General features: G+C 60.8%; 1 protein-coding gene across 1 annotated transcript in view; it reads left to right on the top strand.

Moving 5' to 3' along the window:
* The window catches only part of LOC138823526 (cysteine-rich secretory protein LCCL domain-containing 2-like), a 38,323-nt gene extending 26,523 nt beyond the window's left edge, over positions 1–11,800 (top strand). Inside the window, exons 12-15 of the mRNA XM_070016900.1 lie at positions 1,096–1,168; positions 3,028–3,103; positions 5,399–5,532; positions 9,468–11,800. Of these exons, the coding sequence (XP_069873001.1) occupies positions 1,096–1,168; positions 3,028–3,103; positions 5,399–5,532; positions 9,468–9,522 (338 nt within the window). The 3' untranslated portion in view covers positions 9,523–11,800. The remainder of the gene's footprint in view (positions 1–1,095; positions 1,169–3,027; positions 3,104–5,398; positions 5,533–9,467) is intronic.
* The last annotated feature ends 9,139 nt before the right edge of the window (positions 11,801–20,939 follow it).

Raw genomic sequence — 20,939 nt, 5'->3', positions numbered from 1 at the left:
GGGAGGTGGCTCTTGTCACCGACCTGGCGGCAGGAACAGCCGCTGGCTGCCCTCACAGTGTGTAGTCAGGCTTTCCTCCCCCTAACTATGAAATATCTTTAAGTAAATTAAAAATACAGAGAAACATCTTCAAAAATGTTCTAACAGGGGGCTGGGAAGGTGGCTCAGTGGTAGGGTGCTTGCCTTGCATGCCTGAGGCCCTGGGTTCGATTCCTCAGCACCACATAAGAAAAAAGCCGGAAGTGGCGCTGTGGCTCAAGTGGTAGAGCGCTAGCCTTGAGCTGAAGGAAGAGCTGAGGGACAGCGCCCAGGCCCAGAGCTCAGGCCCCACGACCGGACCCCAAAAAAAAATAATGTTTTAAGAGCATTAACTTGACCTAAAGCGCACTAGAGCTAACAAAGCCAGTCCCTTTGTCAGGTGGCTACGAATTCCCTGGCTGCCCCAGGGACAGACTGGAGCACGTGCTCCGCCAGCTCTGCCCAACACCTGTTTTTGTCAATGAAGTTTTTATCGGGACACAGCCACGCCCATTTGTTTACACATCTCCCGTGGCTGCCTTCTGCCACTCTGGCAGGGTTGGCTAGTCTTGAAACAGACCCACCAAGGTGGAAATGAGAAGGTTGCCAGGTAGAGTAGTAGTTAGCACACGCCTCTAAGCCTAGCGACTCCAGGGACTGGGGCAGGGGAACCGAGAGTTCTGTGCAGCCCGGGCCAGGTCGTGAGAAGCCATTGCAAAGAAAAATTCAAAAAAAGGAAAAGTCTAACCCTGGGTCAGACAAGGCCAGGCGGCTGGGAGTCCAGAGTGCTGGCCCTGCTGTTGTTTGAGGAGCAGAGATTGTGAGGGAGCGTGCCACCTGCCCCAGGAGGCAGCAGCAGGGGCAGGAGGCGGGCACTGCCATGTGTCTTAGACCAGGGGCCTGAGCCGGGTCTCACCGCGCCCCATCTCCGGGCCCTCAGCTGCCCATCTGCCTACCGAGCTGCCTGGCCGCAAGGCCAGAAGCACAGTGGACACAGCCAGCACGGTGGGTCCCTGAGAAACCAAGCACTTCCCGGGCTGCCGGGGCCTGACACGTCCTCTGTGCTCCTGTTTCTAGAGCAGGACCTGGACTGCTATACCACGGTCGCTCAGCTCTGCCCATTTGAGGAGCCGGCCACCCACTGCCCACGGTAAGGTGGAGGGGCGGCTGGCCAGGGGTCTCTTGTCTGGTGGGCCAGGGCTGTCACCTGATCTGGGCGTTTCTTGGCATGGCCAGATGGGTTGTACCTGGGGGTCTGTCACTTCGAGCTTGGGCCTTCCCTGAGAAGGTTGGTTAGGAGCATTAAAAAGAAATTCCCCAGCCCCTTGGTAGGCATGGGGTCCTGGGTCCCCGAACCCTGCAAATGTCACCAAGAGCGTGCTGGTTCCCCCTTAGGGTCCCTGACTCTCAACCCTGACCTTTCTCCTCCAGAGACCCTTCTAGATCTCTGGGAGCTACTTGTCATTTGTCCCTTTTAAATTTAGCTTACCATCTTGTACTTAATGTTTTCATACTTCCTATGGATTTCTCTAGAAATAGCTAAAATTTTTAAATTGAGATACAAAATAAAACCCACCCATTGTGAGCAGAGGATTCAGTGCCTGCCCCCAGGGTGAGGGACGCAGCGCCCAGCCCAGGTCAGGCTCCATGGTCTGTGCTCCCCTATTTGCTGCTGACCATGTCCAGTGCTGGGGGGCAGGAAGGTGGTTCTTGGAGCAGGCCCGCCCCCCTCAGAGGGGCTGTCCTGTGATACTCCTCCCCAACACTCCCCTCCAGCAGAGGGACCCTGGAGGGCAAGCGTGTCTGAGCACTGTGGGACCAGGCTGGGATTAAAGTGTTCTCACTCTTCAGTGGCCGGGGCTCAGCCAGGGCTGCCAGGCCTCCAACACTTGGGTGACAAGGACAGCCACTTTGGCCTGGGCCAGGAAGCATGCAGAAGCCCCGGGCTGGACCGTGGCCGCCCAGCCCTGCCGCCACCTGGCGGTCTCTTTCCAGTGCTCCTTTAGATTTAGTGCAAGAGATTTAGATTCCAGGACAAGGAAATGATTTCAGAAAAATACGAAGAAACACTTGATAGACTAGCACAAGGGTCCAAAATGTAAGTTTCTGACCTGTTATTCCAGCACAAGTAGGAAAATTTAAGTTGTTTTTTTTTAAAAGAGGTCTACACAAACACACCCCCTTTCCCTGCCTGCCCCCTTCTCTCCCCCTAAGAGCTGCCTCAGCCCCAAGAAGCCTGTCTGTGTCTGGCCGGATGGTTTCCGGGTGCCATTTTGGTGTCTTGGTTCCTGGGCTCCAGCCTGTGGTCGAGTGCTCTAGATAAACACAAACGGCCTTTTCTTAAGCTTGGCTTTTTCCTGGTTAGCAGCTCGCCAGCCACCCTGGTCCCACCCAGTTCCAGGGACTCAAAGCAGCAGTGGCCTGGCCAGGCCACCCCAGGTTATCAGCACCCCTTCTTGGAATATTCCATGAGTCACTTAAGTGAGTCGCCCCCCCCCGCTCCGCTCTGTGGCCAGAAGTGACCTTCACAGTGTGATCACAGTCTGCATACTGTACCCCAGGAGGAACTAACCGACCCCCAGACACAATCTACCCTGTCTCTTTGGGGTCTTTGATTCCCTTTTGCTTTTTTGCTTCAGCATATCTCCGTGTGTGTGTGATCTTAAAGGACATGCCTGTCTTTCATCTAGAAAGTTAAATCGCAAAATTTAAATGGAAAGGGGCTGGGAAGGTGGCTCAGTAGTAGAGCACTTGCCTTGCATGCATGAGGCCCTGGGTTTGATTCCCCAGCACCACATAAGCAAAAAGAAAAAACCCAGAAGTGGCGCTGTGGCTCAAGTGGTAGAGCGCTAGCCTTGAGCTGAAGTGCTGAGCGACAGCGCCCAGGCCCAGAGTTCAGGCCCCACAATCGGACCCCCCAAAAAAATTTAAATGGAAAGAACCAGCGCGGAACATCTGGGTGTCTCGGTTGCCCCCCTTCCCTTCTCACAAGCGCCGCTTCCTTTCCAGGATCCGCTGTCCTGCCGGCTGTCGGGACCAGCCATCCTACTGGGCCTCTGTGTTTGGAACCAAAATCTATGCCGACGTGAGTATGGGGACCCCCAGTGCCGCTCAGGCCCCACAAAGCCCGATGCCAGACTCTCACCGAGGCCTCTGTGGCCCTGGTCCCCCCCTTGCAGACACTTAGGGACTTGCGGGAGCCTCAGCTTGGGCAATCGGGCTCATGTGCCTCATCTTACCAAACCCCCCTTCAGTTGGAAAGTTCCCTGCTTTACAAACTCCATCTTCCTACATGCTCCCGCATCTTTCCAGAGTCCCCCAGAACCTCTACAGAAATCGCATGCTCCCACAGATGACCCTTGTCCACCACGGTGTTGGGTCTCTTAGTCTGCCCCTCCCTCCTAACTCCAATGGGGTGTTTTGCCCTTGAGTCCCTGGACGTGGCCGGTCCCTGGAGAGGTCCACGCTCAGGGAGTGAGCGGCCCTGCGTGGCTGCCCGCGGCGGGGGGCTTCCTCCAGCTCGTTGGCCTCTCGGGAGCAGCCGAGAGCTGGGGTCCTCTAGGCCAGGAGTGTCACCACTGGACCAGCCTCGCTGGGCTCCTGCTGGCGGTGCACACAGCCCTTTCTCAGCTCCATTTAGTGATCCCCTTCCCCACCCCCACTGTGTCCACCTGCCTCCCATCTCTCCCGATCCTGGGACGTGTGGTCACGTGGGGCTGAGAAGCCAGACCGCCTTTGTGGCGCTCTTCCCCTCCCCCATATCTTTTTTCTTCCCTCTTTATGAGGCTTTTTTCTCCTTCCTGAAAGCTGTGCAGCAAAAATTGAGTTCTTGATGTTCAGACTTTTTTATGAGTAAGCGAGAGGATGTGTATCAGTTGTGACATGAACTGTTTGCACCACATATTACAGTAAAAAGGCAGAGACTGTACGTTTGAAAGTGATTTAAGAATGAAAGGCTGGGTGGGTGAAGCGACTCCAGTCAGGTGCAAAAAAAGAAGGCAGGAGGGGCGAGAGTCCTGCTGGTGGGGTAGAATTTAAACACACTGGATGGGACCACGTGATTCCTGAGGCAAGAACACATGCGAAGAAGACCTGGAAGTCAGAGCTGCTGCTGACTCATGAAGCAAAAAGAAACACAAGAACTTGACACTTAGAAGTAATACATAGTTACTTTTTATCCAATATTTCCTAAGTTTAGAGTCATTAAGGAAAAAAAAACAACCACCCTCTCTAGGTCTCCTTGGGTGGAAAACAAGGCTCAGAATCACCTGCCTCAAATCCCCCAGCAAAGCAGATGCAGAGGAGGGCGCGCCTCGCACTAGCACCTGCGTGCCTCGCACTAGCACCTGCGTGCCTCGCACTAGCACCTGCGCTTGTAGCTCCGCCGCCAGGGGCAGGTGTGCGGTGAAACCCTGGGTGTGGTCTTCAAAGCATCAGCTAGGGCTCTGAGTTTGGGGGCAGAATGTGGCATACAATAATTGCTTAGTCCGAGTATTTGTACCATCCAGGCAATGCTAAAAACAAAATCTTCAAAAGGAAGGGGGAAAAAAAACATGAGGGAGAAAACACAGAGAGAAAAAGAGCGAGAGGGCGAGAGAGTGAGAGAGAAAGAAGGGAGGAAGACGGCTCTTTGCTGGCCTTGGTTTCTGGGTCACTCTGGATTCTGGGAAATGGTGATGCTTTTTGGAAAATGTCTGTTTAGCTAAGAGGTTTATTTTGGGACGGAAGGGCCTCAGCACCGCAGATGCTGGCGCGCAGAGGTGCCGTCCTGGCACTTCAGCCTCTGGCTTTGCCGCATCTGGGCGGGGCAGGTCGGGACGGCTGACCTTGCTGGCCGGCGCATTTTCCAGTGTGGAATGCTGGGTAGCCTCCGCGTCCTCACCTGTGCTTGGCTAAGCTCTGCCACCTGTGCGGGCATCCGGGCCCCACCCACGGTGCGGTGGAGATGGAGCCGCCTTCCTGCTGTGTCCCAGGCGAGGAGGACGCTGGGGTCAGGGACAGCCCTCGAGGACGCCAGGTTGGAGGAGGTGACACACTCTTGCTTCGACTGGCCTGTGTCCTTTGCTGGTGGGCTCTCATCCAGCCCAGCTCTGGCTGTGTGCCCGCTGCTCTGGGCGCTAGCTTTTCCTCAGAATGGAGGACCAAGGGCTGGCCTCCAGGCTGCCCTCTAGAGGCCGGCAGCAGACAAGTCAGTGGCGTAGTGACCAGAGGCCTCCTCTCCTGCCGCACTCTGGGGACACAGCCTGGCTGGCCCGGGGCTGGCCCATGTTGAGTAAACGGTGTGTGGAGAGACCCTGGGCTTTCCCCGAGCCCGGGATGGTCGGTGCCGGCCAGCTGCACGGAGGCCGGCCGGCCCTGACCTCGGGCCCCTGTGTCTCAGAGCTCCAGCATCTGCAAGGCAGCGGTGCACGCGGGCGTGATCCGTGACGAGACCGGCGGCTACGTGGACGTGATGCCCGTGAACAGCAAGCCCAGATACGTCGGCTCGCTGCGGAACGGCGTGAAGTCGGAGAGGTAGGTAGGGCCCGCCCTGGACACGCTCTGCCTGACCGGGGCGTTCCCGCGTCACTCTCCAGGAGCTGACGGGGTTCTGGCTTCTTGTCTTCCTTTGTTACCATTGTATGTTTGTGTAGAAAATGTAGAACCTGTAGGAACATTATTATAGAAGCCCAAAGAGCAAGAGGTGACCTGTGGCTGTCCCCAGAGGAGGAACCCAGATTTTTTAATTTTTTTTTTTTTTTTTGGTGTAGCCTCCTGGTCCCTTTACTGTTCTGTTCACTGTGTGTGTGTGTGTGTGTGTGTGTGTGTGTGTATGAGTGCATGCACAGGTGTGTGTGTGCATGCAGGCGCATTTTTTCCCATAAAGCTAATAGGACCCCAGTATTGGTCGGTACAGGCTTTCCAGCCATAGATGGTGCCTCTTTCTTTCTCCATCGTCTCTCTCTCTTCCCCTCCTCTGTTTCTCGCTCCCTCCCGCTCTCTCGGCTTGCAGAGGGCTCTTCCTGTGCATTCACATGACCATCCAATAACTTCCCCGACTCCAGCCACCTCTAAGGCGCTGTCCCCAAGCTCAGAGCCTGGAGACTGGAGGGCGGGGGTCAGGGCTTTGGCAGAGGAATCGGGGGACACCAGAGCAGAGGATTTTATCGTTGAAGTCTCTTTTATAGAAAGTGAAAATCAAGTCCAGAATCTCCCGCGGCCCAGGTCCCCAGAGGCTGCCCCTTGCTGGCACTGGGCCACCTCCAACTTCTGGGAGCCCAGGGCCCCTGTGTGTGAGGACCTCACGTTCCAGGGCCGCCCGGGCGCTCCTTTCTCCTGGGGCTCTGCTCCCCAATTGGGAAAAAAACTTAATGAAGGGAAATCTCGCTGGTTTCATAGGCAGGAGACAAGATAGCTGGTCAGGCCGAGCACTGTGTCCCTTTAAGAGAAGGCAGCCTGTGCGTGCGTGCAAGTGCGTATGTGCGTGTGCACGTGTGTGTGTGCGTGTGCATACACAGAGCACAGAGCACTGCCCTCTGTCACACGGGGTCGTGTGCAGAGACACGTAATGCAGAGATGCAGCAGTGGCGTTTTCTAGCAGTGGAGATGGAATCCGGTTGAACGAGGCAGGGTGGCCAGGGCTCCCTGTCCGCCGTGCGCTTCGCTCTGGGCTCCGTGGCCAGCTGCCCGCACGTGGCCCTCCAGGACGGACAGGATGCTACTCTGGAGCCAGCTGTCCTCTCGCTGCCCACACTGCCAGCAGCGGGAGCCAGATGGCAGCGAGCCCTTCCTCCCCGAGAGGCAGGACACGGGGAACAGAGGGGTCCAGGCCAGCCCGGCCCTCCAGGCCCCCGAGGGAGCTGCTTCCCGGGGCCCAGCAGAGCCCCAGCTGGCCCCTCTCCACCTCCTCCCGCCGCCCCATCTTCTTTTTCATCTCCTTATCCCCTCCTCCACTTCTTTCCTCTTCCTCCTGCTCCTCCTCCTCTGAACTTTGAGAGAGTAAAAACAAAAAAATAAGTGAACAGCCTCATGCAGTCCAGATGGGCGACAGGCGGCCGGTGGGCTGCGCGTGGTGGAGATGAGGGCCACTGCCCTGCCTACGCGCGCCCCTCCGCGTCGTTTTCCCGTGTAGCTGCAACCCTGTGCTTCTCCTGGGCTGCTTGTCTAGGCAGAGAACCCAGGGAAATCACCCAGCCTGGAACTCAAGGAAGGGCTGAGACCAGAGCTTTCCGGAAGCCGGCCGGAGCCAGGCCACCCCGGTCTTCTCTGTCTCCTTCCATCCCTCGGCCAGGCGGGGTCGCTGGCCACGGGTGGCGGGGGTTCCTCTCGCAGAGCCCCATCTGATGCTGGCCTCCAGGGTTCAATCCCAGGGTAGCCAGGAGCTCCAGGCTGGGGGGTGGGGGGAGGCGGAAAAGCGAGTGGGATCCGAGCAGCCGCCCCCAGAGGGCAGTGGGTCCCCCCACCCCAGTCCAGCCAGCTGTGCAGTCCCGGGGACTGTGCAGAGTCTTGCTCTAAAGGAAATTGTGTTTATAAATCATGGCTGGCTTATTTATGGGCACTTGAGCTCACTCAAAGTAACAGAGCGCCAGCGGCGCGCTGGCCAGCGGGGAGTGGAGAGCTGCTGTCTGCGGCAGGTTATTCACCGTTCATTGTGCCCTGATGCTGTCACTTAGTTTAACCCCTGGGGGCATTTTGGCAAGTGCCAATTAACATCAGAAATGCACCTGTGTGGCTTCTGTTTGTTATTTTCTGCTGTGTGTGTGTGTGCGTGTGTGTGTGTGTGTGCGTGTGTGCGTGTGTGCGTGTGTGTGTGTGTGTGTGTGTGTGTATGTGTGTGTGTGTTGGTTAGTGGCTTGAACTTAGGCCCTGGGTGCTATCACTTAGTTTTTTTTTTTTGCTCAAAGGTAATTCTCTGCCATCTGAGCCACAGTTCCACTTCCAGCTTTTTGGTGGTTAAGTGGAGAAAAGAGTCTCACAGACTTTCCCATTCAGGGCTGACTTCAAACCGCGACCCTCAGAGCTCCACTCCCTGAGTAGCTAGGATGACAGGCGTGAGCCACTGGCGTCTGGTGGGATTTCGTCTTTTCTTTTCCTTTCTTGTGATTGTTATTATGAAGGTCAGACATACAGAGGGGTTACAGTTACATAAGTCAGGTAACGAGTGCATTTCTTTTTGGACGATGTCATCCCTTCCCTCACTGGGATTTCTTTATAGACAGAGAAGGAACACATTTTAACATGTGGTAATAAACAGAAGGTGCAGCACAGAGCCCGCCGTCCCGTGCGCAGCCCCTGGTTGGAGGGGAGGGTCTGCAGGGAAAGGTCATCTGGTCAAAGGCTGAGAAGCTGTTATTCTTCCAATGGAAGCTAGTGTAATCACTGTGGAAGTCAGTGTGGAGGGTCCTCAAAAGGACCAAACCCGAACATAGAGCTCCCTACCCTCTATGATCCCGCACACCGCGTGCGGGATTTAGGCAAACGTCTGCATGCCGGGAGACTGCAGGGCCCTGAATCACTCACAAGAGCCACGTGGTGGAAGCATGCGGATGCACACCCCACAGCGGATGAAGGGGGCCTGCTTGAGTTTTAGGCAGACATGAACCTGGCTGCACCTTTACCCCTAAACTCGGGGCTGGCCTCTGCCTCCCCCCCCCCCCACTCAAATGCAAGCTGGCTCACAGACCTGAGTGTTAAGGCCTAAACCCCTGTGGTCTTGAGTTCTAATCCTTGCATTGGACAACAATTTCTTAAATAGAATGTCAGAAGTATCATCTATAACTGAGAAACCAATGAGTCAGATTTCATCACAGTTTAAGACTTTTGTGTTTGAAAGGACGGCATTAATAAGGAAATGAAGAGCCAGGCACCCTGGGAGAGCATTTGCAAACTGTGTCTGATAGAGGATTTCTGAGTGTGTGTGTGTGCGCGCGTGGGCACGCGTGTCCATATGTGTACCAAACTGAGGTTCCCAATCTCCGCCTTTAGCTTGGATCACAGGCAGGGCCCACCACACCCAGCTCATAAAGCTGTCTGCAAAGCCTGGAAGGCTGCAGGAATTAACTCCCAGCCTGAGGGGTGGATTTGACCGTCCCAGTGACCCTGGTTCCTTGCCTCGGTTTCCTCCGCCACACCGCAGGAGGCAACAGGGCACCTAAGTAGGGCGGCCTGACGCAGGGTCGGGCGTGGCGTCCCCTGCGTGCCGACACGCAGGGGGCAGGGGAAGCGAGCCCCCATCCTGGAGACCCAGTCCAGGTGGCCAGACGTGAGTCAGCAAGCCTGGAGTTCAAAGAGAACAACTTCACAGTCCTGACCCAGATTCAGAGCGAGGCTGTCCGGCCACGGCCGTGGGTGTTGGCGGCGGGGCTGTGTGGCTCGCTGCCGGCCGGGCTCCATCCTGGATAGCCAGGCACCGTGGGGACCAGGTGGCGCCCGCCCGCGCCTCCGCTCACAGCTCTCCCTTTCTCTTGCAGCCTGAGCGAGCCTGGGGATGGCAAAGCCTTCCGGATCTTTGAGGTCAGGCAGTGAGCGGAGGCGCGGCGCCGGGACCAGGACGCCGTCCACGGGGCTTCGGGGTCTTGCTTTCTCTTCACTTTGTCACTGGGGTGGGCGGGGACCTGGCGGGCCGGGAGACTTGCTTCTGATGGTGTCTGACGTCACACCCCCGGCCGGAGGCTCACCGGAGCAGTGCCCCCGGGTCTCGGCTGGACAGTTGACTGGGGACTGGGCCGCCGGGCCGGGGTCTCCATCCTGCTGGGGTCGGGGTCTCCGTCCAGCAGCCCCTGACCTTTAAGGATCCAGCCCGGTTCTTTTACTTTGGTGATACTGGGATTCGAACTTGGGGCCTCGACTTGCCAAATTGGCTCTGATCACTCCAGCCACACCCTGCCCTGGCCCAGGTCAGTTATGATGAGGGTCTTGGCATGTGTTCTCTTGGGGGGAGGGGAAGGACTCTAAGCCCCCCGAGAACGTGGGGTCTGAGTAGTGTCGGAGTGGGGAGAGGTGCAGGGAACAGGCACAGGCGCAGAGTAAGAAGGTTATTTAAAAAAAATAATAAAGAACTACCGTCCATCCCTTCCAATGGAGAAGCATAGGTTTAATGTTTGCTGGTCAGACACGTGGGGCTGGTCAGGGTTGAGGGGCTCCGGCTCTGCCCTGGTGGCGCCCTAACTCCAGCCAGGCTGCGGCCTGCGGTGGCCGCGTGCACCAAGTCCTCACGCAGCAGTGCTGGCTTATCCCGTCTCTGTCCCCGCTTGGTTCTCGTGGCCTGTCTGTTTCCTGCCGTGACTTTCGGTCTCCACGAGGACCGGCAACCCGGAGCCCCCTCCCATCCTCCCTGGGGGCTCCTGCCCGACCCCGCTGGCTTCGGTGTCAGGACTCTGCTTTGCAAGCGTCCGTCCTTTCTGGGCCCCTGGGCCCCCGCGGCTCCCGGAGAGGCCTCGGAGCAGCTGTTTGGCCGCTGCTGTGGGAAGGTGACAGTCTCCCGCCCTTCCCGCCCCCCCCCCCCCCCCCCGTCTTGAGTGACCTAGTTTAGCTGGATTTCTGGGCACACTCCTCACAGAGGTTGGAGGCTTGGTTTGTGGCTATGAAACCACAAAGGCAGGACCGAGAGGGGCACCCTTGCTATGTTTTGGGGACGCTGCCCTTGCCAGCGTCTGCCAGGCTCCAGCGTGTGGCGAGCTCTGGCTTGTGTGGCTGGTGCAGCTCCACCATGGCCCCCAGGGACGTAGACACCCTGGGTGAACAGCAGAGGTAAATTCCCCCTCCCAGCAGGCCAGCCGGGAGACCATGGGTGAACCCCGCTTTCCAATGGCAGCCCACTCTCCAACAGCACATTTCTTAGGCAAAAGACTGAGGAGAAAGGAAGAAAAGTGCAGATCACTGGGCCGAGCCCTGGACGCCCGGGCGGGGTCCGGGTCTGCTCTGAGAAGTTCTGGAACCCATGCAGAAGCATTTGGAGGGCTTTTGTAACAGTTCAGCTCTTTGCTCCACTGTGCAAAACCTAGCAGGATTTCTCTGCTTTTTGAACCTGGCGGGCTGCTGTACCCCCTCCCGCATTGGCTCTTCACCCCGTCTGTCACGGCAGAGGGGCTGGGCAGTGTCTTGGCGTCTAGTTAGCGGTGAACATCTGGGAGGACACTGGATGCAGGTGTGCACAGGCTGGGGGGGGGGGGAGGGGGAGGGAGAGCCGGTGAATGCATCTCCCCTGGGTCTCTAGTGAGGGCGCCCTGAGCCAGGCCGGGGCAATGGACTGACTTCCAGGCAGACGCCCAGGGGTGAGTGGAAACTTCCAGAGTGAGTCGGAGCCCTCCTTTTCCGTGTTTCTGTGGTGGAGCCCAGCTGGCTTGCTGTCTCCGTGAACAGTGTGGAACTGGAACCGTTTGTCTTCAGAAAGCTACTCCTTCGAACCTCCTACCCAGATGGCGGAGCCGTGGGCTGCCCGCCCCGCGCTCCCGGGACGTGGCCTGTGCCCCGAAGGGACAGCAAGCCAGCCGCAGCGCCGGGTTTGGGGTTCGCTTCGGCTTCAGGCTTTGCCCAGCGGTGGTCTGAGTTTTCAATTAGCTGTAGGCCCCACGGCCCGCGGTTCGTGTGTGCGCTTTTTTCTATGAAAAATGATGTGTTTCACTGCCTCCGATGTACCAAAGCTGGTTGTAACCGTTCCTTGTGCCGCGCGCGAGCCGGGGCCTCGCCGGCGGCTGCTGTTGGTCCAGTCACACTGATTTGATTGCTAAAGTGTCCTTAATGTATCTCTTATGGGCAGGTCCACACAATCTGTACAATAAACATTTAAAACCTTCTCTCGGGATCTCAGCTGTCTGGGACCATCTCTGCTTCCGGGAGGCTGCGGCGCGGGCCTGGCCCAGCGACGGGGAAGGGGCCCGGGGCCCAGGTCACCCTGCCAGAGCTTCTACCGCTTCCTGAAACAACTAACCTCAACAGAACCCCACAGGCCCCCAACACCTCGTCCCCCCGGGCTGCGGACAGCGTGGCTGTGCCTTGTTAGAAACCCAGAGTCTCAGCTGGGCACCAGGTGACTCCCACCTGTCATCCCAGCTACTGGGGAGACTGAGATCTGAGGATCGCGGTTCAAAGCCAGCCCAGGCAGGAAAGTCCACAAGACCCTTATTTCCAATGAACCACCAAAGAGCCAGAAGTAGAGGTGTGGCTCAAGTGATAGAGTACCTACTTCGCAGGTACTAGGCCCTGACTTCAAATCCCTTGTAGAGGAAGTTCTGAGACTGGCCCCTTTTGCTGGGTTGGGTTGGTTTGTTTTCTGCATTGACCTTCCAATTGTTCATGCCAAACCTGAACCTGACATAGACCGCTATGGGGCTTCTGGAAAAGTCTTTTAGACTCTTGAAAAAAAAAAATGCCTGTTGCCAAAGCAGGGCTTTGGAAAAGTTTGCCCATTCCTCTCTCATCTTGGACAGGTGAACTGGTGGTGGCTTCCAGCCAGGAGCCAGGGAGCCAGAGGCCAGCCCCCCCTGCCAACCCCCTGACAGCCCCCCTGACAGCCCCCCTGCCAGCCCCCCCGCCAACCCCCTGACAGCCCCCCTGACAGCCCCCCTGACAGCCCCCCTGACAGCCCCCCCAAAAGCCCCTCCTGCCAGCCCCCTGCCAGCCCCCCCGAAAGCCCCCCCGCCAACCCCCTGACAGCCCCCCTGACAGCCCCCCAAAAGCCCCCCCAAAAGCCCCTCCTGCCAGCCCCCCTGCCAGCCCCGTCAGCCCCCCTGCCAACCCCCTGCCAGCCCCCCTGCCAGCCCCCCAAAAGCCCCCTGCCAGCCCCCCAAAAGCCCCTCCTGCCAGCCCCCCCGACAGTCTCCCCCTGCCAGCCCCCCCTGCCATCCCCCCTGCCAGTCCCCCCAAAAGCCCCCCACCAACCCCCTGACAACCCCCTGCCAGCCCCCCCAAAAGCCCCTCCTGCCAGCCCCCCTGCCAGCCCCCTGCCAGCCCCCTCGACAGTCTCCCCCTGCCAGCCCCCCTTGCCAACCCCCTGCCAGCCCCCTGCCAGCCCCCCTTGCCAACCCCCTGCCAGCCCCCTGCCAGCCCCTGGCCCGGCTTTGATGGGCAGCAGCCTCTGCGCGTGCCAGCCGAGGCTGTGTGGACGGGCACCGAGTCTCTCCTGAGGCCTTGGGCACAGGCTCACCTCCTGTCCCCAGCCTCGGTCATGACACCAGCAGGAGGGTCGGGGCTCGCCGTGCCAGGTGTGGCCAACATGGCGCGCGCGGCGGCTCCCGTCCCAAGCGCAGGCCTCGTTTCCTGCTTCTCTGGGGCTAATGCGTGCTGGCCACAGTGGCAGTGGGGCGGCGCACACCTGCGAGCCCAGCTCCAGAGTCCGCGGCCAGGACGGCAGGTGTGCGGCGAGCCTGGCTGCATCACAAGAACTTGCCTCAAAGAGAGGAAAGCAGAGAGCGCTGGCTGCTGCGGCTCACACGCGTGCTCCTGGCCGCTCAGGAAGCGGGACCTGAGGGCAAGGTTCAGAGCCAGCCCAGGCAGGAACGCCCCTGAGATCATCTCCACCAAAAAGCCAGAGGTGGGGCTGTGGCTCAAGTGGTAGAGTGCCAGCCTTGAGTGAAATAGCCAAGTGAGTGTGTGAGGTCCTGAGTTCAAGCCCACACAAGTGTGTGTGCACACAGACACACGCACACACCCACACAGACACGGCATCTGGCTCTGGGGCGTCGCTCCTGGGATGAAGCTGACCTCCTGTAGCCTTCCTGTCCGCACATGGACCCTGCCATGGTGCTGTCCCCAGCTGTGGGATGCCTGCCCGTCCCCCACTCTATGGAGGAGGCGGACGGAGCCCCGCTGGGTGGCCGCTGGGCTGGAGCTGCGCCCCTTCCTTGGCTGTGGGTGAGGCCGCCGCGGGGCTGGGGGCTGATGGGTGAGTGGCTCATCTCCCCCGCAGTGCGTTAGCATCCCTGCTTAAGGACGCGCAGGACAGAGAGTGAAGGAAGTCCCCCGGGACCCCGATCGTCATCGTCTCCCCACGGGTCCCCTCTCCCAAATTTTCATTCGTGCTTCATTGTGAATACTGGAAAGAGCAGACATGTTTACTCACCGCCAGGAATGGGGCCTGGGGAAGTTTCCAGAGGGTCAAAACAAGGCAGGAGTCCCCACGGGGGATGCGGGGACGTCAGTGTGCGCAGCTGCGCCCCCACATCTGACCCGCCAGGAGCAGCCCTGGGGGGGCCTTGCGGGTGCTTCCCTGCGCGCGTGTGCGTGTGTGTGTGTGTGTGTGTGTGTGTGTGTGTGTGTGTGTGTGTGTGTGTGTGTGTGTGTGTGTGTGTGTGTGTGTGTGTGTGTGTGTGTGTGTGTGTGTGTGTGTGTGTGGAGTTCAGAGTCCCGCAGCCAGGAGCACGCATGGATTCACTCCACAGTGCCCAGCACCACCCACGACCCCCAGGACCCGTCAGCCAGCGTGACACACTCTGCCGGTCCTGGGCCCTCAGGGAGACCATCCTCCAAATGCCCCCTGGGAACCGGTTATGTAAGTGTTCCCTGAGGCCTGGAAAGTTCCAGATGGCCCTGCGGCCCAGCCCACCAGCTGCTCTAGAGATGTCAGCACTGGCCACGTGCCCTGGACAGTCACTGCAGCTGGGCGACCCCCCACAGCGTCTCCCAGCACAGGGGCCGTGGCGGGGTCCCCGTGACCCTGGACAACAGCCCACAGCGCACGCAGCTGCGCATCGGCCGGGGGGGGCTGTCCCTCCCTCCTGGCCAGGACTCCCCGACAGCCACGTGCAGGGAGCCCCGAGGCCCTGGGCCCGGCGGACGGCCCATCTCGCGGGAGGCTCCAGGCCGTAGAGCAGCTGGCCACTGCTGTCCTACACCGGACGCCCCGCGTGCCCGCCCCTTGTGGGTGGGGTGCGGGGCTCCGTGCTGCCCCGGAGGGCTGCGGCGGGCTCGGGGTGTGTGCTGAGGGCTGGAGTGGGAGGCTGGTGTCCGGTGGGCAAATCAGTGGCACAGCGCCGCCGGTAGACGGGGCGTAGTCAGCAGAGGCACCGAGCACCTGCAACGGGTGGGGGGGGGGGGGACTCTGCTCTCACGAAGGGCAAATGGCTGACAGCAAATCAGTGTTCAAGAGAGCCAGTGTGAGCACCCCGGCTGGGGCCGAGTAGAACCCGAGGCTCCACCCGTGTGTGGGGGGCAGCGCAGGCCTGCCGCCACTGGGGGGCAGCAGATCGCCAGGGAGCCCGGCAGCCAGGGGAAGCAGGGCAGTGTGCCAGTATCCCGAGTGACCACCTCGGCCTCCCCCTCCTCCCCCTCCTCCTCCCCACTCCCTCTCCTTCCCCTCCCCCTTCTCCTTCTCCTTCTCCTCCCTCTTCCCATCCCCCACCTCCTCCTTCCTCCCCCACTTTCTCCTCCCCTTTCTCCTCCTCCTCCTGCTCCTTCCCCTCCTCCTCAGTGTGAGCTCCCCTCCTCCTCCCCCCACCTTCTCCTCCACTTCCTCCTCCCCCTCCCCCTCAGTGTGAGCTCCCCCAGCCTCCCCTCTCCCTCCTCCCCCATCCTCTTCTTCTGCCCCCTCAGTGTGAGTTCTCCAGCCTTCCTCTCCTCCTCCTCCTCCTCCTCCTCCTCCTCCTCCTCATCCCCTCCCCCTCCCAAGACCAGGGCAGAGCAGGCCATCTTGGTTCTCACAGACTCTTCCACCCAAGTACAGACAAAAGCTTCGCCTCCATCCATGGAGGTCCGACAGGCTCCCCCCCCCCCCCGCCCTGTGGTGCCCCCACGCCCCGCCCCGCACGGGAGCAGCAGCTGCAGCAGGCTCGCCTGGCGCTTCCGGGCCTGAGGTCCAGGCCTGGGACACAGAGCAGACTCATTGGGAAGTATTGTGGGTGGGCGCACCGGCAGCTCCTGCTCCTCCCCCCTCCCTCCCGTGTGGTCTGGGGTCCTCATGGACCTGGGGTCGGGCAGCAGCCTCGCGCACGGTGAGACAGGCACCCAGCCCGAAGCCAGGGCCGCCCTTCTCCTTGGACCTAAAAGTAAGGGGAGGAAAGGAAGGAAGGAAGGAGGGAGGGAGGGAGGGAAGACAGAAGGCACGCCCCTTTGCCCTCCCTCCCTTCCTCCCTGCAGATGTGACATCGTGACATCGGGAACCCCAGCGGCCACGTTTGTCCTGAGGCGGAGTCCCCCAGGAGCTTGCTGACGGCCCTGGCGTGCGGGGAGGGGGTGCTGGGCTCTGCCCGGGGGTTGAGGGCCGCTGTCACCCAGCTCACCCCAACCTAACTGCAGCCCTCAGACAGGCTGTCCGCCGGGCTCCATGACCGCCAGAGGCCTCGGCCTCCCTCCCCTCCGCACGGTGACCCTGAGCTCAGACCTGACCAGGCGGGGCTCCGTGCAGCTGGCCTGCTGTGGGCATTTCTCGTCCCTGGCTGCCTGGGCCTCTGGGGGCGGGGGGGGGCGAGGGTGCAGCCCCCCTCGTGGAGCCCCGTGCTCCCCGCCTGAAGCACCGTGGGCACCGGCAACGGCTCTGCTCCACCCCACGCGGTGGAAACCGTCTCCAGGCAGAGTCCTTTTCCCCCGACGCACGTCACAAACCCAGACGAAAAGTTCCTTTCCGCCGTGGCCGTGGAAGGATGGAGCTGTGAGATGTGCAGACTAAAGTAGAATGCCGTTTCTCTTTCTCTCGTTCCTTCATTTCCTTAGCGGTACTGGGATTTGAACTCAGGGCCTGGTGCTGGCCGTGCTGGCCCTGCGCGGCTCCACTCCGCTCCCAGCTCCACGTCTCCTGCCGGTTTCCACTCCTAGCCGGCGCTCTGCCGCTCAAGCCACGGCAACAGCTCGAGAAGATTTTATTTTTTTTGCCGGTCCTGGGGCTTGAACTCAGGGCCTGGGCACTGTCCAGCTTCCTCTGACCCCCGGCCTCCTCCTCTTCCTCCACGCCCAGCCTCCTCGCCCCGGCCTCCTCCTCCTCCTGCACATCCAGCCTCCTCTGCCCTGGCCTCCTCCTCCTCCTGCACATCCAGCCTCCTCGCCCCGGCCTCCTCCTCTTCCTGCACATCCAGCCTCCTCTGCCCCAGCCTCCTCCTCCTCTTCCTCCATGCCCAGCCTCCTCGCCCCGGCCTCCTCCTCTTCCTCCACACCCAGCCTCCTCGCCCCGGCCTCCTCCTCTTCCTCCACGCCCAGCCTCCTCGCCCTGGCCTCCTCCTCTTCCTCCACGCCCAGCCTCCTCGCCCTGGCCTCCTCCTCTTCCTCCACGCCCAGCCTCCTCGCCCTGGCCTCCTCCTCTTCCTCCACGCCCAGCCTCCTCGCCCCGGCCTCCTCCTCTTCCTCCATGCCCAGCCTCCTCGCCCTGGCCTCCTCCTCTTCCTCCACGCCCAGCCTCCTCGCCCCTGCCTCCTCCTCTTCCTCCACGCCCAGCCTCCTCACCCCGGCCTCCTCCTCTTCCTCCACGCCCAGCCTCCTCGCCCCGGCCTCCTACTCTTCCTCCACGCCCAGCCTCCTCGCCCTGGCCTCCTCCTCTGCCCCCTGGCGTCCTCTGTGCCCTGTCCAACCCATCACGCTCACATGGGAAGGTCGGCCGAGCATCAGGGGTTTCTCCCAGCGTCCTGGCAGTAGGATTTGCCAAGATGCAGGTACAGGAGGATGAATCCTGACTCCCAGCAGTCTCCCTTTCGTAGGATGAATAAACGCCACCATTTGTGAGGGTTTTCAATCCAGCCAAGGCCTAAGCAAGCTGACTGCAGTCCCCTCTTCACACGGCCCAGAGAAGTCGAGTGATCGGGCAGAGGAGGCACAGCCCCCCCCGCCGAGTGCCGGGAGCCATTCAGGAATGTGTGGGCTGCTTCTGGAACCTGCCTAGACATTGCTCCTCTGTGTTCCGGTGGCTTTTGTTTTTCCAAATCAAAACCAGTTGTTGCTGTCTTGGCCCACGCTGGGGGGGGGGTCCCACGCAGCTCTCCCGCGCTCTTGCAGGAAAGACATCATATAGAATAACGCTGGGGAAGCTGAAATGGATCTGCGCCGTGTGGGCCGCCGGGCTCAGCCCCAAAATTGGTTCCAGGCTTTTAAAAACCTCTTTCTCATCTTTCGCGTGTTTGTTTGTTTCGGGATTCTTCTCTCCCTGCACACATTTTCCAGGCCTCGTTTGCTGAGCGGCTGACATGCCAGGCCGCGTTGTCCTGACTCACCGTTGAGTCAACCCCCGTCACCAGGCTGGCGGGGGGCGCGGACGCCGCGGGGCCCGCACCTCAGGACCCACGTTGGGGGTCCTGCAGCAGGTGGTGGGCCTCTGTCGGCCTGGCCCTGCGGTGCACCGGCCAGGACGGTCCTGGGGGAGGAGCCCCCGGGCCATGCGTGGCTGGAGGCCTGAGCTCACTCAGGGAGAATCTGGGTCACAAGCGGCTCTGACCCAGGGTGGGAAGACAGGAAGGTTCCAGGACCTGCTGAGGGGACAGAGGCGCCCCGGGAAAGGTGGGGGGACCCAGAAAAAGCAGCACAGAGGGAGGGCCTGGCAGTGGGAGGGGGAAGTCCAGGTCTAGGGAGGTTGTGACCCATGGAAAGTTCCAGAACATCCGGCTCACGATAGTCTCTTGTGTCCTCTCCAGGTCCAGCCTGCTGTCAGGCATGGCCTTTGTGAGACCTGGCCACCCATGTGACATTTCGCTCAGCCCGGTCTGGGCCTGGCGTACTGGGGCGTGGGTCTTCCGGCTCGGCCCGGCTCGGCCCGGCTCGGCCCGGCTCATGTGGGCCGAAGCGGCACCACACTCAGAGCACAGCGGAGATTGAGAAATCAGTGAACCACATCCAGGTTCAGGCCGGCTTTGTTGGCTTGGCTTTGTGACCGAGACAAACCCTGATGATCAGGGATCCTGGGGGGCCCTGGGTCCCCCTCACCCCCGCACTCGGAGTTCCGCCAGCCGCTGGGAGCCTGGCCTGGCGGGCCCAGCTGTTCTCAGGCTCCACGGGCCGGGCTGACGCTGACTCCAGGAAGCCGCAGGCAGACGACTCTGGCCGAGTCCTCCCATGGGGTCACTGGGCTGGGCTGTCCTGCGTGGACGCCTCTGCAGCCGCGGCTCCGACTCCTCAGTGTGGCTCCTCCTACACTCGCCAGGCTCAAGGCCACCCACATGCCCAGCTGGACCCCAGCTGGAGATGGGGCTGGCGATGGAGGCTGGCGATGGACCAGGCCGGGATGGAGGAGGCTGGAGGCCTCCTAAAGACCAGGAGAGCCGACCCTCACGGATTCCAGAAGGGAGGTGGGGTTGCCGGTCCAATGGCGCCCTCTGGTGGCCATGGGGGAGAGCGCTGCTTGTGATGACCGGTGCCGGCCCTCCCTCCAGGGCACGTGTGCAGAGCTGCCCAGGCAGCCCAAGGTCTAGCCGGCGGGGCTTTCTCCAGAGACACCCGCCTTGGGGCTGGAGTCCAGGGGGCCAGGTGCTGCTGCCGGCCCAGCCTCCTGGGGACACACCTCCCAGACCCGACACGCACACCTGTGAGGTTAATTTCAGACAAATAGATGGCCCAGGAGCAGAGACCAGGTCGGTCTTCCAGAAGGAGATACACTTAGCCATGGCAGGAGCACTAGGGGCCGTGCACACACACACACACACACACACACACACACACACAGAGGCCGTTGCTAGTTACTGAGCTCATCCTCAAAGCAGCCACCAAGCAAACAGCTCCACCAGCCATTTCTCTTTCTCCTATCCATCTCAGTGTGAAGAGAAGAGGACCTGGACTTAGACCCAATCCCCAGCCTGTCACTGGCTACTGGGTGGACGTGGCCAGGCCCTCTCCTGTCCTGTCGCTGGCTGGGTGGGCATGGCCAGGCCCTCTCCTGTCCTGTCACTGGCTGGCTGGGTGGGCGTGGCCCCACCCCGCCCCTGTCCTGGCTCCTCCTCTGACTGGGGATGAGGTTGGGAGAACTCATACTTCCGCCCACACCTGCTCTTGCCCGCGTGCTGGACGTGCTCCTCGCAGCACAAGCATCTGCCTCAAGCCCCGAGCTGTGAAGAATTGTTTTCCGCAGGAGTCAGCTAAGGTCCTAGAAGCTGGGATCCGCTGGTGGGCTGGCCGTGCCCGGCTGTGCCTCCTGTCGGCTGCCGGGCTGGCGAGGCCGTGGGCGTCCTCAGAGCCAGCAGAGAGGAGCCCCTAAGGAACGGGGCCGGGATGGTGTGGTGGGTGGATTTGGCCCCCCAGGAACACTCAAAGTTTTCTAAGGTGTTCACCGTCCCCGAGGCCTCCACCGTACCGCGGGACACCCCAATGCCGGCGAACCTAACAGAGAAGGAAGAAAATACTCCAGCCACGGCAACAACAGCCTGCATCCGGGAGGGCCAGAGGCCCGGAACCCTTTTGTCTGGAAGCGGGCACTCCAGGCCGGCTGTGGGGAAAGCAGAGGGCCCAGGGGCCGTGGAAATTTCCTGGGAGCATGTGCATGGACACAGGGGCTTGGCAGACCTGCCTGCCTCCTTGGCTCAGGAAGGGGGAAGCGCCATGGGCTGCGCTTGTCACGCGGCTCAGCCCCCTAGGGGAGCCGGGGAAGGCAGCCGGGACGCCAGCTTCCAGGAACTCAGCTCCACGCAGCCGCAGCCCGGGGCGGCGCCCTTGCCCTGATCCCACAGCCCGGGCCGGCGAAGCTGAGCCGCTGTGCAGGTGCGCCTCGTTGAGCCCCTAAACTCAGAGGAGGAGAGTGTTTTCAGCTTTGCTCAGAGGATAGGAAGAGGAGGCAGGGAAGAGGTCAGGAGCCCCGGGCCGGGGGCCGGAGGGCCGGGCAGGCCTTGTCCTCCAGGGCTGAGCCTGGAGCAGGCCACAGAAAGCTCCTGTGCACTGCGGCTCCCCTGACAGAAGAGGAAGGAAGCTGAGTCTCCGGGAAGTGAGCCAGCATGCCAAGACAACCTGCAGGGGTGAGGCTGGCCTCAGCTGCTCACAGGTGAGGGGCTGGGCTTCCTGGGCTACGGGGGGGCGGGTGGGGGGCATGAGGTAGCAAGATTCGTCCC

Source organism: Dipodomys merriami, unplaced genomic scaffold, assembly GCF_024711535.1.
Source record: "Dipodomys merriami isolate MVZ:Mamm:240054 unplaced genomic scaffold, mDipMer1.0.p SCAF_120, whole genome shotgun sequence".
Lineage (NCBI taxonomy): Eukaryota > Metazoa > Chordata > Mammalia > Rodentia > Heteromyidae > Dipodomys > Dipodomys merriami.
The sequence above is the reverse complement of the archived record's forward strand: the minus strand, read 5'-3'. Positions and strand labels throughout refer to the sequence as shown.